Below are 22,427 nucleotides of genomic sequence, written 5' to 3' on the forward strand. Positions count from 1 at the left end.
AGCTGATTCCAATAAGCTGCCCTTTTCCTTCCACACATAGGTTGTGGCATGTGTGCTCCTATACACATACACACACTCTAAACAAACAAACATGTAATTTAAGACTCTATTTCTAGGTTATTCTAGGTTATGTCCAGAATTACTCAAATGGCACTCTTCCTTTAAGGATACATTTGATATTCATAAATTTGAGAGAAGAAAATTGTTTAAAGTTGTTGCATCCATTCCATTTAAACGGAATACTAACCAAGAGATACACTGAAGCCTTCTAAATGGTGGCATCTCAACTTGAACATGCCTGTAGTCCATGAACTTCTGGACTACAAACTGACTTACTTTTAGGGCTGATGGAGATTGGTGCCAGAGCCTATGTGCCAACCACACTAGTGATTCTACATTCTCCTGCACTGCCACTGACAACCGTAGTACCACATCCTGAAGAAACAGCTCTAAAGTAATTGGGCTCTTATGACTTAAAACGCTAACATTTAACAATTTAAAGGCCAGGTATACTGGAGCATGCCCACACAAGATTTACAGGCCAGCCTGAACTATATACATAGAAAAATTAAATGATAAAGCACTGTCTGAAAAATATAATCTCCCTTTTTTCAAACTAGGTGTTTATGCACTGGTTTGCACCTGGAGTCACAGCTAGAGGAGGCTGAAGAAGGTTCAAGACCACCCTGAAAACACTGGGAGGCCTCCTGAAAAATATTAAAGCTCAGCGGTTCAGCATAGGAAAAGAAAAAAAAAAGTAGTCTTATTGATAATGTCTGCTATTGATAATAATGTCACTGATAATGCTGCTGCTATGCAGCCATTAAGGTTTCATTTTCCTTCTGCAAAATATTTTGAAGCATTGCTTTTCCAATTCTATTCTATACAACACCTCTTGGTACAATACTGATCCTATTCAGTACAAGTTCCAAATCTGCCTTTATCATCACCCAGATGAAGGTCTTAAGAGTGTCAGTATAGGTCCAGAAAGGTCTGTCAAAATATCAAACTTGGGGTGACACCTATCAACTCAACCTGTAGTGCTGAGTGATGTCTGACTTCTTACCAGAAAGGGTGGCTTCAGAAAAGACAAGCATCAAGACAGCAGCGCTCACATGCTTTCGCTGCCAAGTTCCAGTGACTGCCTATTATTCCGAAGCCCTGGCTACCCAAATGTGTGGGAAGCCCAAGCACCCATACTTTAGATCCACACACAGTATTCATTCTGCAAGCTCCTTCCTTTAAAAGTCACAGTAAACTGTATTCCTGAAGGAACACACTTTTTTCTAAACCTTGATTCCACTTATACAATTTATTGTTGTAGAGAAACACTGAACAGTGGACTGTCAAGCATTAAGGATTAAAGGCTTCTCAGAAATGGGAATTACAAATGTTCCCCAAATTGTTATTGTATCTAAACCTCTTTACTACTCTAAGGACAAGTAGATTTCCTTTCTCTAAAGAAAACTTTAGAGATTTCCTTTCTCTAACAGAAAAAAAGTTAACATACATGAAATGCAAAACTATGCATTGTATTCTATTTGAAAGAAGTTATTTAAAATACACTAACAAATTGATAACTTTGTTGTTTTTGGAGCAAGGTCTCTGTAGCCCAGGCTGGCCTCAAATTCACCAGATTCCTGAGATCTGAGATTACAGGTGTGCACTCTGACAGCCATTAAATTACGCAAAGTTAAAGTCTATTATGAAGTCCTGTCAAGTAGAAGGACAGCAATACAAATGTTTACATTATCATTTTTATGTTATTACGTATACGGTCGTTACACTGCTGGGCTCTGGCTTTGCTTCAGGCACCACCGCCACTTCCTTCCTTCCCTCCCTCTCCCCCTGCCTCCCTCCCTCCCTCCCTCCCTCCCTCCCTCCCTCCCTCCTTCCCTCCTTCCAGGAGTGTGGAGTGCTATCCAAATGGGCCCTAGAACAACCCCCAGCACTGACTAAATCGCCAATGCTTAATTTGGCTAGCATCTTCCACAATCTTTAACTTGATTTCCCTTTGTATTTCTTCTATATTTAAATCTCCAGGTTTCAACAGATACGTCATGCTCAGTTCAGCATCGTTCCACTGCAGAGCACTGCCAATTTCTCTCCATCTTCAAAACCTCGCTTTTATGACCTTTATAGTTTTCCTCAATCTTAGAACTGTTTTCAATTATTTCTTCCAAAACGAGGCCACATCTAATGTCAATATTAACCAGCTTTGGGAAAGATGAGAAGAAGTCAAGTTGCTCTACAGTACCCACAGACTAAATGCATGACACATCAGCAAGCTTACATTTAAGAAACTCAGGCAATCACAGTACGACAGCAGACTTCAGTAACTGTGCACAGAGGAAAACTAAGCTTCAGAGGAAGAGAGCTAAGAGAAACAGACTATCTCTTAAGGGAAAAAGGTTGAAGTTAAATAAATAAGGAAAAAAATTCAAAGAGATGGAAAGAAAGACCACTTTAAGGATTATAAAAGTTATATTTATTCACGATGCTACATTTATTGCATTCCCTTAGAAAAATGGAGAACTGCTTATGTACCCAATTTGCACATATAAAACTTTATACAAATGATGTGTAGCACATAAAGGCCTCTGGGTATTCCTGCTTCAGGGTCTCCAGTTAGCAAGTCTATTCCATAGAAAATAAAAACTGGAATTACACTCCATCTTGCTACTAAGACTTAGAAGTTATTTTAAAATATAATAAAATAAAATTTTCATTTACTCTAAAAACTCAAAAATACTATAAACTGAGAGGGTACATTCTATTAGTATTTTAACAATATGACAGATTCACACCTCATTTTGGCTGGGTCACTCAAATTTAAAAGAAAAAAATCACCTTACTTCTGACATTATCTAAGTTGCGGCTGCTGTGGCCATTTGTCAATATATTTACCAAATACTTTTAAAAAAATCCTGCTACAAAATAATACACCACCTTCAAGAACCAGAAAATACTAAATGTCTTTGGCTATACAACTAAAAAGGCCATTCATCCAACGGACCAGGGCACATTCACCTCAGAACCATAGGAACGGAAAGTGAAATAGAAATATGCATAGAAATCATTTTAACTTGTCTTGCCTTCCCCCATCTATAATAAGCAAGAATGCAATTTACACAATCTTTCCAGATGAGACTCAATAGTACTACAAAAAAAAAAATCATTAAAGGCAAAGAATGTGAAGTAAAATTACACAAGTAAATGGAGATGAAAGGACAAATGTTCTTTGTCATTTTTTTTACTTGTTTGCTTGTTTTTAAGCCATACAAGTGTTAAAAGTCGTAGCCAATAAAAAGCCACAATCCTTACAAATGAAACTAATAGAAAAATAAATCAAATGAAACATTTATTAATAAATGAAGCCTGTTTTATTACTTCAAGTGTTAATGATAAAAAAAAATTTCAGCACAGCTGTTGCATTTAAAAAAGTGAAACTACATCCTATGTTTCTAGCTCAGTAAGCAGATGGAGCTGATGTCTGAATGACATAACAGTTGAGCACTGTACAGCACATCTTATGAAGACCCGTAAATTAAAGAACTACTAGTTTAGTGATTATAAGACAAATATGTGTTCATAGTTTCAGCTTCTTTTTTCTTCCTCGACCATCGGGGGCACCATCCATTTTACGTTTCTGTGTCTATAAACAAACACAACAATTAGTTCTCGTGACAAGATTAAAATAATATGAACTCATGTAGCACATTAACAGTAACTAACATAGGACAGGACAGTATAAGACTTTTCTCCAGGGCTACACAATGATCTTTAAAAACCACTATCACATCTCCAAACATTTTACCATTATTAGTAACATGATGCCTGCTTCCTCCTGAAATGCATTCAAGTTGCTAACACATGACTAAGACAGTGAATCAGAGCTTAGAAAACAACCAAAGCTCTTGTGTTCCTAATATCCCTCAGTCTCCTCCAGTTTCAATAATAAGAAAAATGTGCACTCTTGGCAATCAGCAGACATGCTTTTCCATATGTAGTGCATCAAACTCAGTTTCTATTTTCTGGTGACTCAAATGTATTATTTACAAAGAAAAAAGACAAAACCTAACACAAGAAATGCCAACCGTGTTCAAATACTCTAAAGAGAAGTAGTGGTGGGGTTTCTGAAGACACGGCTAGTGGGTAAACTGCTTGTCAAGAAAGCACGTGGACCTGAGTTCTGAGCCAAAAAACCCAGTAAAACCCAGACAACCCCATCGGTGAGGGGTATGGGGTAGGGAAGAAGAGGTGGACAGGACAGCCAGCCTAGCCAAAATGGCAAGCTCTAAATTCAGTGAGACCCGTGTCTCAAAAAATAAGGTGGCACCTGATTGTCAACCTCTGCCTCACAATATACTAACACACACACACACACACACACAAACTGCACTCAGATAATTTATACATTTTACATATTAGTGAACACTCACTGAAGGCTTTGGTCCTCTTTTCTTTTTCTCTGCCTTCTCCTTTTCTTCTAGTTCCATATTTTCTCTTTCAATCAAAGTAATTAAGGTATTACACCTCCTCTGGAGCTCCTGCATTGTAAATATACACAGTAAACTTTTTAATTCCAACTACATATTGTCGGGACTTCAGTATCTAAATAGATATGTTTTAAAATGTTACAAAAGTCGGCCGGGCGGTGGTGGCGCACGCCTTTAATCCCAGCACTCGGGAGGCAGAGGCAGGCGGATCTCTGTGAGTTCGAGGCCAGCCTGGGCTACCAAGTGAGTCCCAGGAAAGGCGCAAAGCTACACAGAGAAACCCTGTCTCGAAAAACAAAAAAAAAAAAAAAAAAAAAATGTTACAAAAGTCATCCATATATTCCCAATAGACTAATAAAAGCAAGCAAAAGGAAGTTAATGTTTATTCACAGACTATTCTATGAGGATACAAAAAAGCAAATATTTAATGTTTTTACTTCACTCTTTAAAGCTGCACTAACATATGGTTGGACACTAGCTCCCAATAAACAAACAGATAAACAGTTCCATACTAGTGTATAGTCTTCACAAATCATTCCTCCACTGATCATTTAGGTATTAACGCAGTGAAAATGAACATCTAACACATATAGTTATTGCTCTGGACTATTTATATTTAAAGGTTAACATACAGAATTCAAAACATAACAAAAAACAAAAAAGAAAAAGTGGGATGGATAGGTATAAGACATTATGATAGATTATTGTATATACTAGTAAACAAATTTAGTAAAATAACAGCCTTAGATAATTTGCACTGTTATGGATTCTTGTATGTTGATACAAATGTAAACTATTTTTATATTTATACAAACACAGAACTATATTTGTTGTAATGTACATATATTTCTACTCTTATTTGAAATATTTGTATATTGATACAAATGTAAATTTATATCTGTCATACTGTATGTACTATCTCTGTTTAGAATATTTTGTATATTGATACATATTCAGGATTATTGTCATATTGCATATTGTACTATACATTCCTACCTCTGTTAAAGGTATTTTGTGTATTGTCACAATTTTGAAGTCATCATCCTTTACCGTACATTTGCTTACAGACTGTTTACCTTGTTTACATGAAGCCTTAGTCCTTAGGTTATTTCCATAGATAGGACATAATAGATTTATAGTCACCTATGCTTGTCATCTCTATAGTTATGTTAGTTAGGTTATCCAGATTTATAGATACATAGGTCGGATGGACAGGTAATCTTCAAACACTTCATGGACCTAGAGAATATGGCATTTAAATAACTTAAAATTCCTGGCAGCACCAATTTGATCCCGGAGAATGTTGAGCTTCTAAGACATTTCCATTTGGAAGTTTAATGTCTTCTTGGCACAAAATGGCCTACTGGGCAAAGAACAGCCCTTGCCTCGACGGCTGACAGTACGAATGCTGTCCTTTCTGGACAAGCAGGACACAAGGAAAAATGACTACTGAACTCTGCCAAGACAGGGTAAGATGGTCTTTCAGAATTCCTACTTCTGAAAATGGTCTGTCAGATACTCTAGACCTGTAGCCAATTTGAATACAACAACAATGCTGAGAAACATTAGGTGACTGTCCAGGCTGCCAGCTGTCTCTGTCCACTCTTGCAAGATTCCCGAAAGTTGCTTGCATCCATCTTCCATTTCTCAATTATCATTATATTCCTTCTCAGGTCTTTGATGGGATTGAAGACTAGCAGTTATAGTTACAACTTAGTGTGTGTGTGTGTGTGTATATATATATAATATCTTAGATAGAACATATTAAGTATTAGATTCAGGTTCTTTAGGATAGGACACCTTTTGGAGTAATCTTTGTAACATGCCATTTACCCATGCTCCAGACTTACTACTCCTGGACAATATTTGATAACCCTTCCTATTGTATATAGTCTTGTATTAGGTTAGGACCTTCTTATTTAGACAAAAGGGGGAGATGTAGTGGGTAGCCAGTCCAGCTTTGCCCTGGCAGTACCACCCTCAATGAAGCTTCGGTAACTGTCACACCTACAAGGCGGAGTGGAGACAGGACCCCTGAAGACCCAAGATCGGGATGGACTGGTTCTCTTTGTTCCTGGATCCTGGACGCTGGAGGTAGACCGAGCAGAGTTCTCCAGAGAACGCTGGACTGTGCTTCACCTTTCCCAGACCCTGTAACCTATCCCTTCACTTGTAAGTTACCCCACAAAATAAACCTCCCTTTTAACTACGTGGAGTTGCCTTAATATTTCAACCAGTAACCCAATCTTAAATCAGTATAAAGAACATTGTTCTAGGCCAATCAGCTATTTTAAAAGAACCCAGATTCAGCATCCTGATAAGACAGATAGATGCAAACCTAAAAGTCATCATGTGCAGGTGAACCTGATAGAATTTCTCCTCACTTAGAACCTGACTAAGCTAATAGCAAAAACTAGTCCTGTAGTATAAAGCAATGTTAAAACATACACACATTAAAGGAGGAGACAGCAGCTTTTCATATTACCTCTAAATTTTCAAACTGTGGCTGAGAAAAATAGAGGAAATTATTTAATTTCTGAAACAAAGTAAAAATCTACTTCAAGGATGTTTTTAAAAAGTTAACAAATACTGAATGTACTTATTCTGAACTCGGCTGCACTACACAAAAAACCTTGGACACTCACCATTGCAGTTCTGGACTTGAGAAACCAATCAAATCTGAACTGAGGGGAGTTGCGAATGCATTGTCGTAACTCATCATAAACATTTTCCTTGTCAAATCCAAGCTTGTGCAGCATACAGATGAGAAATCGATCCTCTTCTTCAGTGTAGTTTTTTCCTTTGTTAGTTCCATACGATATTCTTAGCTGATGAAAGGGTGCTTTGTACCGTCCAATCTATGAAAGTTTATATATATATATAATATAAAACACAAGTCCTATGGAATCCACACTTCGAACTTACTATAATTAACCATAAATGTTCTCCCATCTAGGGCCTCTTCTGCCCTCTGTCCTACAGTACTTTATAGTTTCTCATTATTGTTACTGAGAGAAATGAGGTCTAAGCTTTCTGACACTACTTAGGCAGAAGCAAGTCCAGCACCTTTAAACTAGGTTATCAATGTAATATTCGGGTAAACTATTTTAATAAAAGTTATGGTAGAATTTAAAATTTAAACAGTAATTACTTTTTCTTTAACAAGGTTACCTCATCATATTCACAGACTGGACTTATACTAGCTACCGTACTTATGAATATACAAAGTACCTTTGTATCTAGTGCTTTCTTGATACTTATTCTTCTTTGAATTCTTGCCTCTCCCCTTTCAATCTGAGCCATAATCTTCTCTATGTCCTGGAGCTCATTGCATCTTTCCCAGAACACAGCTGTAAGCACATAAATTAGAATAAATGGAGGAAAAGGAAAATTATAAAAAAGAAAACAGGAAGCTTCTAAAACCCTCTACTCAACTTTTAGAGAGTGATGATTACCTGAGTATTCAATGACTTCTTCTGGAGTCTTGCCTTCTACTTCTCTGGCTATATTTTCAATATCATCACGACCCCACTTCTCATTCGCTTTGATAAACTGGTTAAAATCTCTCTTATTCCAATTAGTAAACCCCTAAACAGCAACAAGCAAAATGTTTAATCACAGGACATAAATTTAGAAAATAATGCTACTATACTTACAAATACATTTGGTATTACAGAAAAAAATAACTTTATCTTAACTAAGAGTTTGGAGCAGTTAACTTTTCATGTACACACTTTTACATGTGTGTACCAGCATGCTATATATTTCTCAGAAATCTGAGCAACTAACTCTAAATGGAAACAGTAAGGAATGCTGCATGAAAAGGTTCAATGACATCTTTTTTAGCTTTGAAATACTATTAGGATTTGGGAAGGAAAAGTAAATAACTGATAGCAAAAATGACCAAGTAGAAAAAAAAACAAAGCTTAAAAGAACATGTGAAGTCGGGGGGGGGGGGGGAGAGAAGCATTGGGGTAATGATTAAATGAGAAAAGAGGGGCAGGAGAAACAGAAGGGAGTGGGTTAACCAAAACTGAAGATGTACAAAGTCATATGGAACCTACTACTCTACATGCTACACCCTATGAAACTATTTAAAAAAGAACCAGTGAGACAGTACCTGACTTGAATTTCAATCTCCAGAATCTACATGGTAAAAAGAATTGACTCCCTCAAGTTGTCCACACACATGAACACAAAAATACATTAAATGTATTTTGTTGTTGTTGTTGTTGTTTAAGCATCTACACAAAGGTATTCTACATGGGTGGATTACCGCTGATCCCAGAAGTCAAAGAGATCAAACGAAACCCCCATTGCCAGATGTGTGATAGCTCCCTGTAAGTTGTTAGTCAGGAAGGCTCAAAAGCCCCAAAACAACACAGGCTAGTGCCATTGTTCCTGGTTGCCCACCAGAACTAGATGAGAACCTATTGCTGAAGACAGCACACATTTTGGCTACAAGACATAGAGGACTCAAGCTGGAAGTCAACTAGAAGCTTCCTCCCTGCTGGCTGGCCTGCACAGTGCCAGAAAGGATGTATGTAAAAGCCAGATGACAAGGAGAGCAGCTGTGAAATGCTGCTACCTTCTGAGCATAAAAGAGTCATTACAATCAGGAACTAACAGCAGCTGCAGTTGTTTGCAATAAGCCTGCACAAAACTGGACCTGTTGATATAAAGTAAAGGATGGAGGAACTCATAAGGCTCTACCCATCAATGGAGGACTACCAGCTATTTACGGAGCGGACGTGTTCAGCTGTGCAGGCAGTGGTGAGACTACCATGTTCCAATGGATAGTTCCACACCCAAGCTCACAGACAGATCAGTGGGTCACAACAATGGGACTAGGGTGGGGTTTGACAGTGGTGGAAAGGATTAGAGAGAGATGTTGGAAGCAAGAGTTGAAAAAATGTTGTGTGTGTGTGTGTGAAATAATAAATTTTTCCCCCTTTTTGTTTTTTTGTTTTTTTTTTTTTTGGGGGGGGGGGGACACAGGGTTTCTCTGTGTAACAGCTCTGGCTGTCCTGGAATGTACTCTGTAGACCAGGCTGGCCTCGAACTCACAGAAAGCCGCCTGTCTCTACCTCCTGAGTGCTGGGTTTAAAGGTGTGCACCACCATCACCCAGCCAGACTAAATTCTTAGTGCCACTACCACCTGGCTAATACATTTAATTTTTAAAAAAGGGTAGGTCGAAGACCAGATTCTCAGGTTGGAAAGATGGCTCAGCCGTTAAAGGCTAGGTTTACAATCAAAAATATAAGACCAGATTCTCAAAGGTTTGAACCCTAAAGAATTAAAACAAAATATTAAGCAGAATACATCTGACAGAGGATTAATATCTAGAATATACAAAGAACTCAAAAAAAATTAGACCCCAAAACACAAAGAACCGTATTAAGTAATAGGCTAAGGAGATAAACTGCTTACAGAAAATAAAATATGAACACACATATAAATACCAATACAAATAAATAATGAACATACGTAAACTACCCAACTTTGCTAGCCATCAGAGAAATACAAATTAAAATGACATTGTAATTTTATCTCACATTAGAATGGCAATCATGAAGAAAATATCGCATATTGCCAAAGATGTGAACAAATAAGAAATCATTATATGCTGTTGATGGGAATTTAAATGAGTCCGACCACTATAGAAGCCAATATAGCAGGTTTTTTTAAAAGACGTATTTATTTAATTTTATATGTATAAGTGTATCTGCACAAATGTATGTTTATATCATGTGTGTTCTGGAACTAGAGTTGACGTTTGTGAGCTGCCGCCTGCCATGTAGGGGCTTTGACTGAAACCCTGGTCCTCTGCAAGAACAAATGTAACCTCTGAGCCATCTCTCCAGCTCCCTGTACGGCAGTTTTTACCCAAGATTCCAAGTCAATATATCTGAGATACTTGTACACCAATGCTTATTCAGCAGTCATTCTCAAGAACTAATTATAGGGCCAACTACAGAGGAATGGATAATGAAAATGTAGAACAAGTAGTGTGTGGAAATTTTTTCAGCCATAAACAATAGTTACACTGTTTACAGAAATATGGATGCAACTGGAGATAATCATATTAAGAGAATGAAGCCAACACCAAGACAAACACTACGTATTCTCTCATTTGTTGCATCTAGGTTTTATAGACACTTAAAATGACTTATGTACATACGACATGAATGCAGAGGGAGAAAGGAACAGAGAGGACTAACAAAGGTGGAAAGGGGAAGGGGAGGTGTATGGGGAAGAATGTGCTCAACCCAATGATGTAGAGTTGGTGTTAAATATCCTTATGTAACACAGTACCAAGGACAGTGACTACACAACATTCTAAAAGTGTTTTCAATTAGGTACCAAATAGAAAACTGTACCTGAGATAACTCGGAAGTACGGAACTCACAGAAAGCTGGCATTACTGAAGGTAAGTTCTAAAGAATGGCAACTACCGGTTACATGTCTCTAAGCTCAACTGGGAATGAAAATCACAAGCAGCCTGTGTTCCAGCTTCCTTCCCCATGCTGAATCACCCAGCTACTTCCTCAGTGCTAGAGAGCGCACCTAGAGCACCGCACACACTGGGGAAGCACTCCAGTGCTGGGTCACACTAACTCTCCGGCAGAGAGTTGCACTGTGTGGTCTCCACACACCTACAACAGTACTTTACACAATATGACTGTGCCACTCCAAGGCTGTACCTGGGTCAGAAGCTTCTCCTTCTCCTCCAGCTCCTCATCATTCAGGGGCTCCGCTTCATCAATTTTAAGTTGTTCTTCTTTCTGTGCCTGTGCTGCGTTAGGTAGGTCAGGACTCCGAGGCACCTAACAGATGTTTTCCAATGCCATCAATTGGTAAATTTTAAGGGGCTTAACAGACTAAATTCTCTCTTTTTGTTTTTTGAGACAGGGTTTCTCTGTGTAGTTTTGTTGCCTGTCCTGATCTCCCTCTGTAGACCAGGCTGGCCTCAAACTCACAGAGATCCACCTGGCTCTGCTTCCCGAGTGCTAAGATTAAAGGCGTGCGCCACCACCACCCAGCTCCAATGGTACATTTTAAAAAGTATTACTCATTAATTTTTTTCTTTTCAATGAAAACTCAGAAAGTTCAGATACTAGAGCAAATAACAGTATTTCCTACTAGGCTCAGTTAGTCAAGCAAATGTCATTAAGTAGTTGTGCCTTTGTGGTTTCTGAGTAGAAAATACAAAGAGAAGAATTTCAATCACCTTGTACCCGATAGTTTTCCTGTAATACAGGATTTCTTTTTCTAGCAATTCAAATAAACGTGGAGGAAAGAACTGGAAATCCTGAACATTTGGTTGTTTTGGAGGTCGAGGTGCCTAAGGAAAAATAAAAACAGTATCGTCCATTAAGAAACAGAAAATACAAACACACACATCTACCTATATTAATTCCTAAACCATGACAGCCAATTCTCCAAGGAACAGAATTCATCTTTTAATAAAAATAAACTGACATTAACCAAAATTTAAACAAATTAAAAAAAAAAAAATCACACAAAACCTAATCCTCCATTCTCTTTTGCTCTAAGAATCTGACAAAACACAATGTAACTGCCACGACATCACAGAGTCTCCATGCTGTCTGTCACTCTACCTTGGGAGCTTTCGGCTCACTAACACGGAGAGCTTCCCTGAAATAGGCGTCAACAGCATAGTTGGCTTTCCTCTCTCGTTTAGGTGGTTCAATCCACTCTGTGAATGCAATCTAGGGTGCGGGAAAGAATTCAAATCACTAATTTCATTATATACAGCAGTCAATTGTCTAATGATATATGAATAAAAAGATATTGACAAAATACTGAACTATGAATTCTATAAAGGTGAAGACTACAGTATTTCTTATACCATGTAATTAAAACACAAGACAGAATCTGTAATACTTTTATATGCTACAACCCAAATAAGTAGGAAAAAAAAAACAATTTTCTTAGAAAAACTTCTGAGACTATGTTTAATATGTCTAAATGTTTTTAAAAAGTAACATATTCTTTCCATATCGAATTTCCCAATTTTTCTCTGTAGTAGCAAATATTGCTAATGAAATGAAATCATTTAAATCAATTCAAGTTCTAAGAAAAATAGCCTATGGCCTTTTTATTGCCACTTAGTTTACTTTCAAGTACCCCAATTATACTAACCCCATACAATAATACATTCACTAACAGTATATAATAAACTTTACCATATAAATTAAAAACACTCCAAAACTAGCATAGTGGCACACATCCGTGATGCCAGCACTGGGGACATAAAGGCAGGAGATTAGGAGAGTTCAAGGCCACCCTCAAATATAAAGCAAGGGTGGCCACTCAGGGCTGTGGTAAGACTCCAAATAAATAAGCAAGTAAACAAATCAGATCTTACAAGCTAAAACACTACTTAAACAATGAAAAATCTATAATGTGAATAAACAAAACTGGTTGCTGTTTGAAATAATACTTATGAAGTCTCACAACTAACACAAGACTCCAAGTTTTCAGTAAAACTCCATTCTAAAATAAATACCTTCTGTTTCTCTCTGTAGTCTTCCCCTTCAAAGTTATAAACACTGGACTCTGTATCCATTGTAAAGTTTCTAAGTGAGCTTTCACCCATCTTGGAGAGCTTTTCATTCATCTCTGCAGTCTATATAGAAAAAACACTCATTATATTGAAAGCAAAATAATATTAAGACCTGTAGTCAAAATGGATTCGACTTTTGGGGCTAGAAAAATGGCTTAGCAGTCAGAGCACTTGTTGCTCTTCCCGACAACCTGGTTCAGTTCACAAGATAGCCCACAGCTCTATTTAACTCCAGTTCCAGGGGATCCAATGCCCTTTCCTGGCCTCCTTAGGCAACAAGCACACTCATTATGTATGTGTATGTACACCCATACACATAAAATAAATAAATAAAAAATAAAAAGATTAGACTTTACAGTTATACAAAAGCTTTTTATAGAAAAAAAAAGATGGTAATTCACACAGAAAGTATTTTCTCAAGTAGTTTTGGTCTAAACTGTTAGGTTCAAAGCAAATTCAAATATCCCAAACTCCAAAAGACATCCAAAAATCCAGAAATGAGCTCAACCTGGACTATAGGAAGATTTCTGGCAGCTAGATTAAAGCCAGCATTCCTCAGGAACTTGTCAAGCCAGTTCCAGCTACCAAAGGGAATATAGTATGGCAGCCTCCTCCCCGTGGCACCTATCAGCATAACAAAGCACATGCTGACCTCCAGGCTCCCTGTATCACAAAGTCCATGCTACCATGCTAGCACCCTAGCCTTTCTCCCTTCCCCACCTATGTAAACTCCCTCAGCTCCCGGGCTGCCCTCCTGCCAGCTACTCATCCTTCTTATAGCCTGGCTATTCTCCCCTTCAGTTCCTGCTAGTCTCACTATGCTCTCTACTCTCTGCTACTTCCCCAGCCCTGGCCATGTCTGCTCTGCTGCCATGTTCAGTCTACTTCTTCCTCTGCTCTGGACTCCTCCAGATGCTCTGGCTGTTCTCTTTAGCTACGATTAAAAAAAAAAACTTCCCCTTAACCATACCACGGATACCATATCATGTCATCAGTTTATACATAAAGAATTTCTATTATAAAACATTATCATTTATTATGCATCTTACCTTCTTTGCACCTCTTTCCAAAATACCATCAATATCCTCATCAGTGATTTCACTTTCTTTTGATGCAAACACATGTGTGGCCCCATGTCGAATCATTTGAAGCATTTCATCTTTCCCAATTTTGTTCAGGTTCTGATCTACAAGCCTCCCTGAAAAATAAGATGTGTTGTATGATATTAATTTTAAGCTTTTACTATAAACTTAAATTTTTAAATGTCAGAGGCAACAACCTTATAGCTTTACCTCATTCCTGTTTACTGTTAATTTACAAGTGATCAAACTCACTAGTACATTAAATTTAATGTCACATTTTTCAGCTGGGTAAGTTTTTAAATATTTCTAAAGCTTAAATATTATATAATGTTACCTACTATATATTGGCTCAATAAAATGCTTTTTGAAGAATATAGTATTTGAGATATTTGAAAATCAAGTTGCTGAGCCTATTGGTACATGCACTTAATCCCAGCACTTGGGAGGCAGAGGTAGGCATTATCTCTGAGTTTGAGGCCAGCCTGATTTACATAGTGAGTTCCAGGACAGCCAGGGATATTAGTGAGACAAACAAACAAAAAGAAAGAAAATCAATGTTAAAAGGGAATCTCACAAATTTTAACATTTGTAAACATTATAAACATAAGAAATATCATATCGGAAATATGCTATTGCTCATTTTTCCCAATCAGCTTTTTCTTAGAAAACTGAAATACACAAATCTTGCTTGTGTTTTGGTTTTATATAAGAACAGGTGCCTTTAACCCCAATCCTGGGAAAGCAGAGTTAGGAAATCCACTATGAGTCAAGGCCAGCCTAGTCTATTTAGCAAATTCTAGGCTAGCCAGGGCTACACAGTGAGACCTTGTCTCCCCACCCTACCTCAAAAAAAAAATCACAAAATGTCTAGATATGAGGAACCCAAAGCTTTTGAAAATTTAGTCTGATCACAGAAAAGAATTCAACATTAATAAATTAAATGAAGATCTTCAAATGGTAGGAATTTAGCCAATCTTATTAGTGTTTTCACAAATACAGGCAAAGCATATATTCCTAAAGGTTGATCTGATACAAGAACTTGAAGTTTCCTTCAAACGAGTCAAATAAAGTCCCACCCTCTCTAGTCCTGTGTCTAGTCAAGAGTCTCTCTCTACTAAACTGTTAATTTCCTTAAAAATAAGCATACTTGGTCAACTTGTTGCTTTAGTCTCAGCAGTAACAACAGTGCCTGGCATATTTTCAGATAAGAAAAAAGTAAAACACTTTTTATCTTTCATTTCTTCAGTATCCCCCAGTGCTTGTAAATCATCACCACAGCTCTATTTAATGTACGCTGTGCTGAATGTCACACATTTTCTATATTACCCCATTTAACTCTTTAAAAAATTTAAACATTACTTTTATTTCCACTTACGTGAAATATGAGTTTCAGGCAAAAGGAAACTGCTAGCTAGTAAATACTAAAATCAACTTACCCAAGCTCAAAACCTACTTTCTTAACAACAAAATTAAAGTTTAAAATATCTGGAATATAAACCATCTTTCTTGGCTGTTAGTTGGATTCCAGGTGCTTAAAATCTCATCTCAGAAAAGCATCAGACAGAAACATGTCACTGCCAACCCAACTTAGGGAATTACCTAAAAGTTCTAGGCCTCACCTTGTTGAATGACTATCGAATCCAGTCTGAGCTTCATCTCGGCACGTTCTACAATTCTTTCTTCTACAGTGTTATCAGTTATAAAGCGAAACACTCGGACAGTCTTCGTTTGTCCAATTCTATGCGCTCGGTCCTAGGAAAATTGAATTGTTGTCATTTTGAATAAAATTAAAAAGTGAAATAATATACAAACATGTACAATGAGAAGCAAAATTAAAATACTTATTAAGTATAAAATATAACACCTATAAAATAACAAATTCATACTACATAAATATTTCTTAAATTCTCAGATTTGATCAAATTAAATACAAGGCCAGCTTCCTAAGACTGGAAACCACAGTTGTTTAATAGACAAGGCCAACCATATGAGTAACGCAAATATAATGACACTAGCTAACAGGCAAAACTGTAACTAATACTTCAGTTTGATAATTGTTTCTTTTACGTAAGTTTAATGTCAAAATCTTTTCCTTCACAAAGTTAATGAAATCTGTTTTTGTTTTTCTATTTTGAGTCAGGGTTTCTCTGTAGACCTGGCTGTCCTGGAACTCGCTCTGTAGACCAGGCTGGCCTTGAACTCAGAGATCCACCTGCCTCTGCCTCTAGGGTGTTGGGATTAAAGGCATATGCCACCACCGCCTGGCAAAATTAATGAAATCTTAAATGTCACTTATTAGGAAAATAAAAAATGTTCTTCACAAATGATATAAAAATATTTAAATACTACTCAACTAGCTAAATACCTTCAATCCAATTAATTTGCATGTTAATTTCTGGTAAACTCACAAACTGCATACCTCCAACAAAACATCGTATTTCTAATAATTTATCAATTTCCCTTAACCACTCTTACAAAGAGTACAACACAAAAGTGACCAGTGCAGGTATCTCAAAGTTGCACTTACAAACACCAACTCTACGTCAAATCAATAGTCAGAACCTGTGTATTTCACATTAGTCTGTGGGTCATGAACGTTCTTGACCTTATAATCAACTTCCTCATTTGGTCAGACACTCCAAAAATGGGCATAAATTTTAGGTGTCCCAAATGGCAGATAAGCTAGCTACTCACCAAACTGACTTCCCTTTTCTCCTAAAGCACAACTATACTTATTTACTGATCCTCTCATTCACCAGAGTATTCAAAATACCTTCACTGAACTATTAGGCCAAAGAAAGAAAATTCTATGACATGACAGTGGGTGTTCAGCTCTAAATCTTTATCAACCTCCCACCCCAGTCAAAGGCTCTCAAAGAACATCAAAAGGAGGTGGGAGGTAAAGGTGGGAGAATGGAGAGGAACACTGAAATGCTGTCTCCTGTATATAACGTGTCCATTGCAGGCACTGACCTATAGCAGTTGTGGTTACCTGCCAGAATTCCAGCTGTTGAGACCCCATCCCTACCCAAGGAGCTACTGGCAAGTACTATTACTAGGGGAAGGGAGAATCTTTTTTTCTCTGGGTGTAGCCACTGCTAAGTTGCCCTTGGTCCAGTACATGGCCTGATAAACAGGTGCGCTAATTGGGCTCACTGGGCTACTGGAAAACAAACAAACAAACAAACATGAAGTTGAGAAGGAAGGATATATTAGAATGAGTCCATGAGGAGAGGAAGAGGTAGGGGAACGAGAGATGCATATGATCAAAAAAACCTATATACATGCATGATACTATATCTAAGACTAGTTTAAAATACTATATATTTATAAAAATAAAGAATGCTGTAACTGAGGAGATAGTTGATGAACTGAGTCAATCCCTGGAAACCAGATGGTGAAACAGACTCCCTGAGTTATCCTCTGACCTCCACATATGCACCAGGCAGAGATGTGTCCACACTTTCTAAATAACTGAATTTTAAAAAGAAAAAAGAAAATTCTACTAGGTTAAATCAGGGAGGTTTATAGAATAAATGGACTCTACCTAAGACATTTACTAGGCACACAAGTATTTATTTGTTATCTCTTACCATAGCCTGAAGATCTACTTGGGGATTCCAATCTGAATCATATAAAATTACTACATCAGCAGTTGCAAGATTGATGCCCAGACCACCAGCACGTGTGCTTAGCATAAAAACAAACTTGGTGCTATTTGGCTCATTGTATGCATTGATGGAGTCCTATAGGAATAAAATAACAAGTGTTAAGAAATTTTTGTTGTATTTGCTGTGGGATGGGATATTCTTTTTTGTAATCTCACTAAGTAGACCCGCCTCTACCTCCTGGGTGCTGAGATTAAAGGCACACTCCACCACATGCTCCTACTGCAGTTTTCCAAGCAGCTGGGAGCAAGTGCACATCATGACGGTTGGCTTAGAAAATTATTTTATCTAGGGCATGGCAGTACATATCTATAACCTCAGCACTCATGAAGAGGCAGAAAGATCAAAAGCTCAAGATCATACTCTTTTACACAGTGAACTCCAAACCAGCCTGGCATATATAAATGTAGTGATATTTGCTCTGCCCATGACCTGCGGCTAAAGGGCCTGAAGGAGGCAGTGCTTCCTACCATTTTTTGTGACCTCTTATAAGGGTCACATGCCCCTTCTCCCTGCTCCTGCCTGTGAGGTGGATTTGCTCCCAGTCAGATTAGAGGACGACTTCAGCTCTCTAATCCTTTCTATATTCATGAGTGTATTTCCTCAATTTATATTTTAATAAATTCTGTTAACCATTTAAGACTCATGTGGATTGATCTTAATAAGTGGCGCCCAACATGGGCCACGAATCCATGACCCTGAGATTAAGAGTCTCATGCTCTACCGCCTGAGCTAGCTGGGCTTGCCATCCCTATGATCTGACTGGGAGCAAGTCCACCTCTCAGGCAGGAGCAGAGGAGAAGGATCCAGGAAGAAGGGACACCTGGCCCTTCTCCCTTCCCTTATAAGAAGTCACATACAACAGCAGGAAGCACAGCCTCCTTCGGGCCATATAGCCCAAGGTCATGGGCGGAGCAAATACCACTGTATATAAATCCCTGACTGAAATGATGGCTCAGTAGTTAGGAGCACTGGCTGCTCTTCCAGAGGACCCTTGTTTGATTCCCAGCACCCATATGACAGCTCACAACCATCTGTAACTCCAGTCCCAGGGCTCCAATGCCCACTTCTGGCCACCTTGGGCACCAGGAACACACAAGGTGTAGACAGACATGCAGGCAAAATACCCATATACACAAAATAAATTATAAAAGAAAAAAGGTATTTAAAAAAATCAAATATTCTAATACAATACAATGCAAACATATATTAACTTGGTACACGCTAACAGAACATAAAAAATAAAGTGAATCATTTTATCTGATTTTTTTTATCTCCCCAGCCTTCTTTACTTACCTGTCTCTCATCATGGGGTGTCTGCCCATCCAATCTACAGTACTCATAATTTCTCCACATGCAATAATCTTCCAAAATGTCTAACACCCTTGTCATCTGACTGAAGATGAGTACTCTTGAACCTGACAGATATAAACAGCCCTTTGTCAAGAGACTTCTAATAGAACTTTTTATTTAAAAATTTAAGGCTAATGAAAGTAAGACTAACAAATTACCAATCAATTACAAATTACTTATTTAGTTAAAAGGATAAAAATGTCATTAGTAAACACCCAGGTCAGTCATTCTCCACCTGTCTTCCATCATGGCACAAAAAGAGTAACGTGTATAGTACACAAGGTAAGCTGTCTGGTTTAGGAGACAGAATCATTAGTCTGTTCCCTCATATATATTTAAAAGAAGTCTTCCACCACTACACCACCTTTCTTTAAACATGATCCCTTAAGCTCCCCAAAACCCTCTAAATCCCTAGTACCATTCTAATTATGAAGACACACTTTAACTCAATAGACCATAAATGTGTGCCTCATATTTATAACACAAGTCCTTCACTTATCTGCCATGACTCAAATTATTCTTCTAGATTCCTCACAAGCTATGGAACACCATCCGCAAAACATACGACAAAGGAGTTGTTTTGAGAATACCTGATTATGGTAGGAGCCTAACTCAAAACTGAGGCTGACAACCTGATGTATATGTTCTTGGACGTTTCTGGTCTCTATTTCCTTAGAGTTCAATGTCACTCTCACCAAAATGTAATTGTCCCACAAGTTCCTGCTACTTCTACCTACCAAATCAATCTTTTAACTATTCAGCTATCTCCATAAACAATTATAAAAAAGTAAAATAAAGGCCAAAAACCACAATGGTGTTTTTGGCCATCATTATCAAGGTCCATCTATTTGTACAACTATCTTTCCTTCAAAAACCTTACCTGTCAACACAATTAGAGAAATCTGAAAGCTCACTGTACTCTTGATAACAGAAATCTATTTCATTTAGGGCTGCTATTTCTCTTTAAAAGCTATAATATACAAAATGCTATAATGAATGAGATGCTTCAATTCATCTAGAACTATATATATATGTATCATACATTATATATATAATATATATAATGCAGACAGCCACTCTCATATTAAAAATTCAGAATACTGTAAATAGGAATGCTTTGAGTCCTTGTAAATGATACATTTAAGTAAATATTTTAAGCTCTATAAAAAACACAATAAAAATGTTATAGGAATTTAGCAGTCACTGTATCCAGAGTAGACATTACAATGAATAAACCATCTTTAAAAGTACTTTGGCCTTGAAGAATCCTTGTGGAAAACAATGATTGTGTCCCATGATCTGTAGAATTGCTTCATTGAAGGGGCACTGTAGCCATCCCATGACTTTGGACACAAGACATCTCAGGCACACGTGAGGCTCTTGTATTATTGTGTATTGCAAACGATACATAATGGACTAGAGTCATGGGGGCACATGATGCTCTTTAGTAAGACATGTTAATTAGATTAGGGATCTTGGTATGAGGAAATATTTTGTGTAACTTTCAATAACTATGCCTTTGTATGGCTGTTTGGGTTCAGTACAGAGGCTGGACCTTTCTGCTGGCACATAGATCTTAGAATTTCATCTTGGAGTGGGAGTGTCTTCTTTCTTCAACCAACCTGAGCTACACAGAGCACCCCGACATTTGGCGCCCAACATGGGGTGAGAGGGAAGAAGAGTCTGGACATACCAAGACTCTACCTCCAAAAAAGTATGCAACATCACTTTCTAAACAAAAGAACTGGGAAATGTGTATTCAGGAAAGGCATTCCTGGTATCTTATGATAAAAAGATTAAATATCTAAGAAAGCTACATAAACTGAATGGTAACTACTCTTGAGTATTTACCAACTTCTATGAGAGTTAAGGATGAAAATTAGGGAAAGGGGATTTGGCATCCAATACTTCAACTTTAAAAACTGTCAGAACAGACATTTTAAAGTGTTGTGCTTTTGCCCTCTTACTATTACAATTTATAAAGTTTTCATTACTTTTCAATTTAATGCCAGTAACACAGATACCTTGCTCTTTTAATTTAGGGAGCAGCTTGTCTAATACCACCATTTTGCCACTGTTGGTAACTAGATGCATATCTGTTGTGTAAGGTGGACCAGGTTCAGCTCCATCGAAGAGATACGGATGATTGCAGCATTTCCTCAACTGCATCAGAATGTTCAATAACCTCATTTTGTCCATCTTCCCTGCTGAGTTTAATATGTCTATATCCTTCATTAATATCCGAGTATACCTATTAAAAAGAAAAAACATTTAATTCCTGACACTTTGCATACTTGATCCCCTTACCCAAACCAATCACAAAACACTTAAGAATAATTTGAAAAATCATTGTCTGAAAATTGCTTCCAACAATCTAGGAATAAACAGGTACAACACAGATTTTATAAAAAGTCTCTCATGTGTACAACAACGAAACTAAAAATGATGTATTTCTCAGAATACATCCCATCATTAAATGGTGGATCATTATGCTATATACTATGTAGCTGGTGTACAGCATCAATTCATAAGGTACGGTTTCTTATCATCTGTAACTTCTTGTTTCTGTTTTTATTGCCTATAGTACATGTTCACATTTATGCCCTTGGACCTTAAGGACATTATGTAAATGTTCAAAATAGTCCAGTTGAATAAAAATAATGATACATTTTCATGTAATATGTGTGTGTAAAACAATCAAACAACAAATGTACATAAAGTTTTACATATCCATAAGTGTATATAAGTGTACATACACGTATATTTGTGTGTGTGCATATTTGAAAGGTTATCTCAGACTAGTCTCAAACTTACATAGCCACAGATGATTTTGTACTCCTGATATCATACCTCTGCCTTTCTAGTGCGGTGATTACATCACGCCTAGTTTATGTGGTGATGAGGATTGAACCCAGGATTTTGTGCATGTTAGATAAACACTCTAACAATTGAATTACATCCTGAACCATTTTTTTTTTGTTGTTGTTTGTATCATGGATCTTGCTTTGTTCTGTTTATTAGCTGAACTGTTCCTGACTGAACAGAAAAATGCTATACTTTTTAAGTACAGAAATCATGACTCAGTTTCTCATTTATTTTTATTTTATGTGCACTGTTGTTTTGCCTTCACATGTCTGGATGAGGGTATCAGATCCCCTGGAACTGGAGTTACAGACAGCTGTGAGCCATCATGTGGGTGCTGAGAATTGAACTTGGGTCCTCTGGAAGAGTAG

The 22,427-nt window shown here is 37.5% G+C and overlaps 1 protein-coding gene across 2 annotated transcripts in view; it reads right to left on the bottom strand.

The window, feature by feature from the left end:
* Positions 1-3,344: 3,344 nt before the first annotated feature.
* The window catches only part of Smarca5 (SWI/SNF related, matrix associated, actin dependent regulator of chromatin, subfamily a, member 5), a 36,130-nt gene continuing 17,047 nt past the window's right edge, over positions 3,345-22,427 (bottom strand). For both annotated transcript variants that reach the window (XM_059264317.1, XM_059264316.1), the window contains exons 11-24: positions 21,219-21,445; positions 19,138-19,259; positions 17,767-17,919; positions 15,793-15,925; positions 14,141-14,289; positions 13,035-13,154; positions 12,124-12,234; positions 11,733-11,846; positions 11,206-11,328; positions 7,955-8,087; positions 7,731-7,849; positions 7,145-7,357; positions 4,443-4,550; positions 3,345-3,655 (exon numbers count right to left, since the gene is read on the bottom strand). In XM_059264317.1, coding sequence (XP_059120300.1) covers positions 3,590-3,655; positions 4,443-4,550; positions 7,145-7,357; positions 7,731-7,849; positions 7,955-8,087; positions 11,206-11,328; positions 11,733-11,846; positions 12,124-12,234; positions 13,035-13,154; positions 14,141-14,289; positions 15,793-15,925; positions 17,767-17,919; positions 19,138-19,259; positions 21,219-21,445 — 1,891 coding nt within the window. In that variant the 3' untranslated portion in view covers positions 3,345-3,589. The remainder of the gene's footprint in view (positions 3,656-4,442; positions 4,551-7,144; positions 7,358-7,730; positions 7,850-7,954; positions 8,088-11,205; positions 11,329-11,732; positions 11,847-12,123; positions 12,235-13,034; positions 13,155-14,140; positions 14,290-15,792; positions 15,926-17,766; positions 17,920-19,137; positions 19,260-21,218; positions 21,446-22,427) is intronic.

Source organism: Peromyscus eremicus, chromosome 5 (assembly GCF_949786415.1).
Source record: "Peromyscus eremicus chromosome 5, PerEre_H2_v1, whole genome shotgun sequence".
Classification (NCBI taxonomy): Eukaryota; Metazoa; Chordata; class Mammalia; order Rodentia; family Cricetidae; genus Peromyscus; species Peromyscus eremicus.